This window comes from Gracilinanus agilis, chromosome 3 (genome assembly GCF_016433145.1).
Source record: "Gracilinanus agilis isolate LMUSP501 chromosome 3, AgileGrace, whole genome shotgun sequence".
Lineage (NCBI taxonomy): Eukaryota > Metazoa > Chordata > Mammalia > Didelphimorphia > Didelphidae > Gracilinanus > Gracilinanus agilis.
Window position 1 is genome coordinate 587,293,335 of NC_058132.1, and position 9,973 is coordinate 587,303,307.

The window sequence follows — 9,973 nt, forward strand, 5'->3', positions numbered from 1 at the left end:
TTTTAGGATTTATGGTAGCAGCTGGAAATAGGTCAAGGTTGCAAAGTTGTCAATGCAACAGGATTCAATACCTTTAAAACTTTTTATAAAACTTGTTCAACAATTCTAGTATGGCTTGAACTTAAGAAAAATTTTAGACAGACAACAGAAATCCACTCTAACCTAGCTTGTTACATCGGCTAAGTCATGTCTTCTGAAATGTAACTACTATAGTGTAAGAAATCCAATAAAAATTTGATATGATTCAGTTGTCCTATTGAGTGTTCCTCTCGTCCTTCAATACCAGGATCACTACATATCTATCGAATATCTAGTGATAAACACGAATGGACAAATTGAGATAAAAAGAGTGCAAGGTTGAAAGAGTATGATAGTCTGAGGCTTTTCCTCGTATGTATAGCTAAACATTTCCTCTTACAGAGATGTGAAATGAAATTACATAATATGATGGTGTCATGCCACCTTCAAAGAATGACACAGTGCTTCACTAGTAGTCAGTCACAGAAATCAATATTTGACATTTACTCAATGAAATACAAATTGAAATTAGTTAGTTTCACTTTTTATTTAGCAAATTCAAACCAGCAATCAATCCTCCTGCATGTATAGAGGAGGGAAGTGGGTTTAAAATTGATTGGTGTATTCCTCTGCTAATTACAGTATACAAGCAAATGAATAATCAATTGTTAACTCTACTCCTCCTGTATTCGTTTTAATGAACAAAGCAGTTCTGTCAAAGATCAACATTATTTGTTTCCAGGCAGAGCCTACTAAGAACATTACCTAAGTGGTAATGTCAATGATTTATTGGTAATTAAAAAATACTCTCTTATTTAAAAAACAAATAGAAAACTTTCCTTGCTATTCTTAAGTAATTGTTTGTAGAACAGTTTCTGATTGCATCAAAAGCCTACTTATCAGAGATAAACAGCCTTGGTACTTTTCATTGCCACTGTAAAACTTGGGCTTTCGTAAATTCAAACGACCAGGGAATACAAAGGTATGGTACAACAGCCTCAAAATTAGAAGAATGCCTACTATATAGAAAACTAGCATAACTTGCAAAATTAATAAAAAGTCTCATTATTTACATATTTTTACTAAAGATCCAACCAACTTATTCCAATAGATACCAAAGTCATCCAGTGCATCTTAAATGTGATTAAAATTTAAATTTACAAAAAAAATAGACTCCATATGAGCAAAGTCACAGGAGCAGAAACAGACAAGACATGTTTGGATTACAGTGAGTACTGGAAAAACAGGGCTCAATCAGCAAGCATTCAATGATTTAGGAAACTATTCTGCAAAGTAAGGTACATCTGTTTTGAATTCTAGATTCTCTAGTATCTGTCAAGGGGCAGCTAGGTGGCATAATGATTCTAGTACTGGGTCTGGTCAGGAAGACTCATCTTCCTCAGTTCAAATGTGACTTCAGATATTAACTAGTCATGTGACCTTGGCCAAATCATTCAACCCTATTTGCCTCAGTTTCCTCATCTGTAAAATGAGCTGGAGAAGGAAATGGAAAACCACTCCAATGTCTTTGTCAAGAAAACCTCAACTTTGGTCATTAAGAGTCAGACAAGACAGAAATAACAAAACAACAACATTGTAATGAATTAGGCACTTTGAAAGGCATGTCTTTCAAGACACTTTTGTCATTTATTGTACCATAGCAAGAGAGTATTTAATGCAGTATTAAAAGAGACATATAAGGCAATTGGACAGAGCTAAATGCATTTACCAGTTTATTGCCAATGACCATTTACCATTCATTAAAGCAAACAAAGGAATATTTATGTATTCCTTTTAATGAATAAAGGAACATTTCTTGATACAACATTGGAATAAAAGTTGAGAAGGTATTTTTTGCTTAATTGTTTCTACAAAAGATTTAAATCAAAATTACAATTACTTTGACTTTGGATTTAAAGTGGTAAAAGTTAAGTTTGCCAATACATTTGAGTTTCTAAGAGAACATCAAACTATTGGGTATTCTTTTTTTAACTTTATGAAATTATATTCATTGAGGTAAGTCTCAGGGAAATTATACCATATAACTTCTATACAGAAATTATACATAATTTTGTAACATACAGTATACAAAACTAAATGGATTTCACTGAAGATAACTGAATTAATTATTGCTAACTGGAATCAAAATAGGAAGCTATGGATGAAACATAAACCTTATCAGAGTATCCAAACCAATCAATGCTGCCGATCCATGTGATGCCTTCGATCTAAACCTTAGAGGTGGTTCTAGGACCTCTTGAGCTACCCCAAAGAGAAGAACCAAGTAGTTCCTGAGAATGCTTGCCAATTTTACATGATTTTGAAGTTGAGTTAGCTTAATAATTGAATCACATATACCTTGAAGTGGAAATAAATATTGAGAACTACTCTTTTATTTACATCTATAAATTGTCAACACATAAAAATACATCTTACATTCTTTACATGTGTAACAAAAATACTAGTTATTCTAATATTAGTCTCAATAAGATTCTTTGGTAAAATACTTGGGGTCCATAATGTACCTCCAACATTAATGTTTTCATACCTTAAGAAATCTTCAGAAAATCAAAGATTTATTATACAGCTTCTCTAAGAAACTCTCACAGAAAAATATATGTATTTCCATGGTTTCCCCCCCTACATCCTTCGGCGTGTCAGAATGATGTGCTTATTTCAGAGGTGTGCAAAGGTAAAGTGTTCTCTGTAGGATGATTTAATCCATTATTCTGTCTTAATAAAGTAGAAAGTGGCATTATTGTCCCACTGTTTGGGGCTTTTTCATACACACTTAGCAGTCTTTCACTCTGGGGTGCACTAACTTGATAATAATACTCCTTTAGCTCAGAGTCTTGTGTATGAAAATTAGTATTTCTCATCTGAGAATGGTGCTGATGGATGCCACTTGAAGAAAATGCAATCTTATGCACATTGTTATAATGTGATGAAAGATTCTTGCTTTTTGGGGCCTCCTGGATTAAAAAGGATCTTTTGGGATCTTTAAAAGTTCTTCTTTCCGTACTTCCTGGAAAACCTTAATGAAAAAAGAAAGAGTTGGGTCACTTTTAAGTATTGTGGGGGAAAATCACACTTGAACCCAGTATTGGACAACAGTATATTAGAAATATAATCAGCCTTTGTTTCTCAAGGTACCAGTTTTCTAGCCATTTTTTGTTTCATTTTTTCCCTACTTTGGACTTTCCTACATCCTCTTAGTTAGCATCTACACTTGGGGATATGTTAAGGAAATAAATGAAAGTGAAATTCAAATTAATCACTTCTTTTGTTAACATAGCTGATAAAGATTTCATGGAATGAAAAGGCTGAAACCATTAGCTAAAATGAGGTTTGGAGTTTGTACTAAGATTTTATTTGTCCATGCTATCCACATCTCTTATTACTAGAGATTATCAGACTTTGATATAAAAAATAAATATGTTGCCTATAGTAACTTTCCATATCTCTATCTGTTCAAAGACTAACCTGATTATAACCTGTCTTTACACTTCTTTGTCATTTTTTCAGTGGTCCAGCTAAAGCAATTTTACAGACGAATACAACACGCAATGCAATAACATAAATAAAATAAAGAAATCGAGCAATCTTATTTAAAGTCCAGGAGAGAATATTCATAGAGAATGAAAACTGGCCCCACATTCATTAGGCAGAATCCTATGATATTAGGAGAATATAATAAAGCTAAAGCTTAGAAAACATTTGAAAAATGAAAATAAATGTTGGAATATGTTATAGGGCTGACTTAGGGAACACAGGGACTCATAGATGGAATTGTTAGTGACAAAGGGAAAATGATAAGTAATTGACTCAAGAAAGCTTGATACACCAGAGAAAAAGGAGAAACTTGCCATGATCATAAATACAAATGATTAGCTTACATGGGTGAAGGATGAATGAGTGAGATGGGAGGGTGGTAAGGGATGATGACTGGCTGATAAAAGGTTTGCTCTATAGATGAAAGGTGAATTGGGAGAGAGAAGTATTATTCAGGAAATTGCTGCACTAAGCATATTTTAGCCAATTAGCATGATGATTGTAATGATGAAGAAATTCCAAATGAAGTATTTATTTTTCATTTCAGTTGTTTTCTAATTAATAGAGTGCAATTACCATGATAAACTCAATCAGAGACTAATATTTGGAGCATGACTTGATATTTAGAGGCAGGTATATAGCACAATGGATAGAGGACTGTATTTGGAGTCAGAAAGTCTTGAGTTCAAACCTTGCCTCAGATACTTTTTAGCTATTTGATCCTAGCCAAGTCATTTGAACTCTCTCTGCTTCACTCTTCTCATCTACAAAATAGGCATAATAATAGCACCTCCCAGGGTTGTTGAGATTATGTCATTATATTGTACTTATATAGATTATGTTATCATCTATTATATAGATTATATATTACTATAGATATGTATATTATAGACATATCATACTATATTATACTTATAAAGCACTTGACAAACTTTAAGTGCTATACTAATACCAGCTATTAATATTTTTTTGTATCCAATCACAAGATAAATTGATTATGTTAATAATATAGTTAAGTGTTGAAGAGTAATAGGCACACACAACCTTTGTGGCTCAGTCCTATTCCTTCAGAAAAAAATGACTAAGGGAACTGGGGCATTAAAATGTTACTACCTGCATGCTATACAACCAAGGGCAGCTAGAGGCAGAATGGATAGAATGCCAGGGCTGGGGTCAGAAAGATTCATCTTCGTGAGTTCAAATCTGGCATCAGACACTTACTAGCTGTGTGACCCTAGGCAAGTCATTTAACTCTGCGTACATTTCCTCATGAGATGGAGAAGAAAATGGAGAATTGTTCCTATATCATTGCCAAGAAAACTCCAAATGAGGTCACAATGAATTGGACAAGATTGAACACATCATCCCAGACTATCCTTGCACATCACTGAAGCCAATCAGGAGTGGAGGCAAATTTTAATACATGGGGATAAACAATGAGATCTACAGTATAACCTGCTGAAGAGCCAGGATTCACTTGTTATAGGTAGAGATATACACCCTTCTATAAAAAGACTATGTGAAGTTAGAGAGAGACAGTCACTAGCATCAAGCCTACAACTAAATTTGACTCTCAACAATTACTCTACCTGCTTAAAAAAGGAAGACTGCACTGGAAAGAGAAATAGTTTGAGTACAAAGTGCTAGTCTACCCCCTGACTCTTGCCAGTCTGTACCTCAAGTTCAATGAAGTGAATAATAACATTATAGTAATTTCTGATGAAATGCCAATCAAGTCACAGACTCAATCCCTAATTATTTCCAAGAAAAATGCACTCTTTAAAATTTACTATCTGATCATGCTACACACTTAATATGCTACAACCTTTTAAATTTACTGGAATTGAAGAGAATATTATCCAAGAGAGGAAATTAACTTAAAAATAACAAAAATAAAGGACAGGGATAGGATTGGTTCTTGGAATAGTCTTATATTATGTTTTTATAAATAGTCTGTAGAAACACATTCTTAATGAAAGTCATCTTCTCAGATGACACTATAATCTTCCAAGTAGCAAAACCGTCTAATCCAACTGCTTAAGGATCCAGCATAATCTTAAAATGCATTAATAGAAGTACATAATATCAAGAGAACATGAAATATATTGTGCTGCTGAAAATAACATCTGGAGTTTTGCCCATGCTGAAAATGGTGCTCTGGCCTAGATGAATTCCAAGGAATTACTTTCTGAGAATCTTACATGTACAGTCAAATTCAATTCCTAATATGCTTGATATTTTGCCAGTATCATAATGTAAAACAGTATCAATTATCATGACACACTGGAATTCAGTTTCTTTCTCCTTTCTGAGCCAGCAGGAGTCAGCAATAGCCTTCCTTTCATGTCACATTTGTGATCACTTGCTAAATCTTGCTCTTTTAGTCAGTATAGATATATGAAGTTGATGCTGTGAGGAGGGAGAGCTCCATAGTGAGAAAGGTACACACTTACCAGCTTGCTTTTCAGCCATCTGAAGGGATGTTTTCTTGACCCTTTCTCCACCAATATCAGAATCACTATCATTATATTCACTGTCTCCTTTCCCACTGTCCTTCACACTGCATTCATCTGGACTTGCCTGGGTGCTAGAAGTCAAAAAGAAGGAATTACTGTGGTTACATATAAAAATGTTAAACATAAAAAATGTCAAGCATATTGCTGAGACATAACAATAAATATTCTGAAATTACCCTAAACTTGCAGCAGATTTATCCTCTCGCCACCGAGATGTAGAATGAAAAGGAGCTGAAACTGAACCCTATTAAAGAGAGGTGAGGTGAATGTAGCAGTTAATAAATTTTCACCCTTAAATATCAAAACCCATATAGCAGACACACCAACCAGTCATGTGAAACTCTTCTCTAAGACATCATTTAAACCCTTCACTGTGGCTGTTTTAAAACTGAACTACAGAGACAATGCACAGAGCATATAAACATCCTTGTGCCAACAAAAACATCAAATCATCAGATCCAGAAATCTGGTGGGGAGCAAATTTTCTCCTCTGATTAAAATACACCCCATCTCTACCCCTGGGATTAGCAATTTGAAGTCTGGTGGGGATTGAATTTTCTCCACTCATTAAAATACATCCCACCTCTACCACAAGGATTAGCCATTCGAAATGCCCTGTAGTAATGCAAGCTTCAGCAGCCACTGAGTTAGAATTTTTGTGGGAAGGGTTTCTACTAGGATTCCTAAATCTGGTGGGGGGAGGGGGGACTGTACCTGGGGCTTGGAAGTGTCAAGCATCTCTGGAGGTGAGGGAGAAAGGGACACCCCACTGTCCCTGGAATGAGATAAACTGACAGGCTCCACCTCTTCCTCCTCCTCAACTTCATCAGTGACAGAAAGAGGGTAGGATTCCGCGAGGTTCTCAGAGTCCTTACTATCCGACCCTCTAGGTGACCTCTGGCTGCCAGGTGTCCTGCTCTCTGTGCTGGCCAGTTCCGATCTCTTCCTGCACTTCAAAAACACCTTTCTCCCGACCAGGCCCCTACTCTGACACGACGAAGCTACAGTGACAATGGCCAAGAGCAACAGCCCACAGCCACCCGCCAGCACCCCGATAAAGATAGTAGAGAGGTCAGGCCTGCGTCCAGTGGCTCTCTGCAGCCGCCCCTGCTGCACGCCTGCCTGCTCCTCTCTGGAAGGCGGCGGCAGGGGTGGAGGTGGCACCAGCACCATATATCCACCAGGGGGCGAAGCGGGAGCAGGGACCAGGGTTAGGGTGGTGGTGCAGGAGAGAGATGGCCTCCCATTGTCCTGAACTGTTACCACCAAGGTCAGAGGGTCAGCGGGCCAAGGCGACAGCCGCTGCCGCAGGGACAGCTCGCCAGTCTTCGGGTGCATAGCCAGCGCTCCGGGGGCGCCGTCGCTGTAGGTAAGGCTGTACGTCAGCTCTGCGTTGGGACCCTCGTCCTCGTCACGGGCCTGTACCCGGGTGATTAGGAAGCCTGGGGGAGCACCGCGTGGCAGTGGCACTAGGGCTGAGCCATTGGAAAGGAGGGGAGAAATCACCTCTGGAGCATGGTCATTCTGGTCCTCCACCACTAACCGCACCAGGGTCTGTCCCAACTGAGCTGGGGAGCCACCGTCACGTGCCTCCAGTGTCACCTCCAACTCTGCCAGTGCCTCTCTGTCAAAGCGCCTCCGAGCCCGCAGTACCCCACTGCCCGCGTCAACGGAAACGTAAGTGGACACTAGGTCCCTATCCTGACCTACTTCAGTCTCCAACAACTGATAGGTCACCTTGCCGTTAAGGCCCAGGTCTGGGTCCCGAGCAACTACTGTAGTGAGATAGGCACCCGGGAAGTTGTTCTCCTGCACTGACACTTCGTAGACGGGGCGCGTGAAGAGTGGTGCGTTGTCGTTCTCATCTACCACGCGCACCGTGTAGGGTCTCATTGTGCTCAGTGGCGGGGAGCCCAGGTCCTGGGCCACCAAGGTCAGGTTGTACTCCGGGATGCGTTCACGGTCCAGCAGTGCAGTAGTCACCACCAGGTAGCTGCCAGCATAGGCTGGCTGCAGTCTGAAGTGCTCATGCCCATAGAGGGCGCAATGCACCTGCCCATTGAAGTCCGAATCCCTGTCCAAGGTGCTGACCAGGGCCACTAGGCTCTCCTGGGCAGCCCCCTCTGGGATAAGAGAGGCCACCCCAGACTGTGAGCCTCCAGGTTCCTCCCAGGAGGCCGAGACAGGGGCAGTGAAGGAGCTGGGGGTGTCAGAGGCAGTGTTCATGGCCACCACCAGTGGGATAATAGTTATGTCCGGTGCGTTGTCATTTACGTCGCGGATGTGCACGATGACCCTGCAAGTGGAAGCCCGAGACCCTGGGCCTTGGTCCTGAGCCATCACGTCCAGCTCGTAGGTCTCCTTTTGTTCGTAATCCAAGGGTCCCGTCAGAATGAGGCGGCCTGAGCGCGGGTCCAAGTGGAAAGGGAGCTGAGGCTCAGGTGGCGTCCGTCCACCAAAGGAGAATACTACATCACCACTGGGACCCTCATCTGGGTCTGTGGCATCAATGTCGAGTAGCAAGGAACCCTCGGGAGAGTCCTCCGAAATCTCCACCTCGATGACAGAGCCCTGTGGGAAGACTGGGCTGTGATCATTGGCGTCCAGCACCTGAACGCTGAGGACTGCTGTGGCAGAGCGCGGGGGATGTCCCCCGTCCAGAGCCACCAATTCCAGGCTGTAGTTGGCCTGGCTCTCACGGTCCAACTCCTGCAGAAGCAACAGGTCAGCGTATTTGGCGCCGTCAGCTCGAGTCTGCAGCTCCACGCCAAAAAAGCTGTTTGGCTCGACCAGATGCAAGCTCTGGAGGGCATTGGAACCCACGTCCTCGTCCACCGCCACCTCCAAGGGGATGCGGGTGCCCACAGCTGCATTCTCTGACACCTCCACGGGGATCGGGGAGCGGGGGAAGCGGGGTGAGTGGTCATTGATGTCTCTCACCTCCACCTCCACGTGTATCAACTGGGAGAAGCTGACTACGTCGAAAGTCAATGTGCATTGCTGGGACTGTTGGCATAGCTGCTCTCGATCAATACCGTTCTCCCCGACAGTCAACTGTCCATCAGCCTCTCTCAAACGTATCAGAGAGGTGTTGAACTGCTTCATCAGGCGGAAATTTCTAGGAACCATCCCGGGTGAATAAGCCCTGGTGTGTACAGAGAGGACCCCAATGACAGTCCCAGGGATCTCTTCCTCATAGATGTGGTAATTTACTGTTTCTGTGCGAAACCCTGCCACCAGCATCCATAACAGCCACAGAGAGCTCAATCTACTCCTGTATAGAGTGACAGTAGGAAAACTGAGCTTTCTATGAGACATTTTTGTTGAGAGAGAGAGAGAGAGAGAGAGAGAGAGAGAGAGAGAGAGAGAGAGAGNACTCCAGTACCTTTTGCCAAGAAAACCCCAAACAGAATCATGAAGAGTAGAATACACCTGAAAATGACTAGACAAGAAAAGGAGTCTAAGGGATCGAGGTGAGGAAAGATCACATTCTAGTTACTGGAGACAGACTGTACAAAATCAGGGAGATAGAAAGTGGGATTTTGTATTTTGGGAATAGCAATTGAAATTATTATGAGCAATAGATCAATAGAATTAATCCTCTAGGTCATGGGTCGGCAACCTTTTTGGCTGTGAGAGCCTTAAACGCCACATTTTTTAAAATGTAATTTCGTGAGAGCCGTACAGTGCTCACAGTGCCGCTCCTGAAACAGTGCCTGAAAAAAATGGACTTTATGACTCCTGCAGAAAGAGCCATATCTGGCCCTCAAAAGAACCAGATATGGCTCGAGAGCCATACGTTGCCGACCCCTGCTCTAGGTTATGGAATTGTCATTTTCAAAATATGTTACTATTTAGGAAATATATTGTTTATAAACATCTATATA

The 9,973-nt window shown here is 41.0% G+C and overlaps 1 protein-coding gene across 1 annotated transcript in view; it reads right to left on the reverse strand.

Annotated features, from left to right (window-relative positions):
* The window catches only part of LOC123241877 (protocadherin-8-like), a 54,490-nt gene extending 45,161 nt beyond the window's left edge, over nt 1–9,329 (reverse strand). Inside the window, exons 1-3 of the mRNA XM_044669379.1 lie at nt 6,801–9,329; nt 6,263–6,330; nt 6,024–6,157 (exon numbers count right to left, since the gene is read on the reverse strand). Of these exons, the coding sequence (XP_044525314.1) occupies nt 6,024–6,157; nt 6,263–6,330; nt 6,801–9,329 (2,731 nt within the window). The remainder of the gene's footprint in view (nt 1–6,023; nt 6,158–6,262; nt 6,331–6,800) is intronic.
* Between the last annotated feature and the right edge of the window lie 644 nt (nt 9,330–9,973).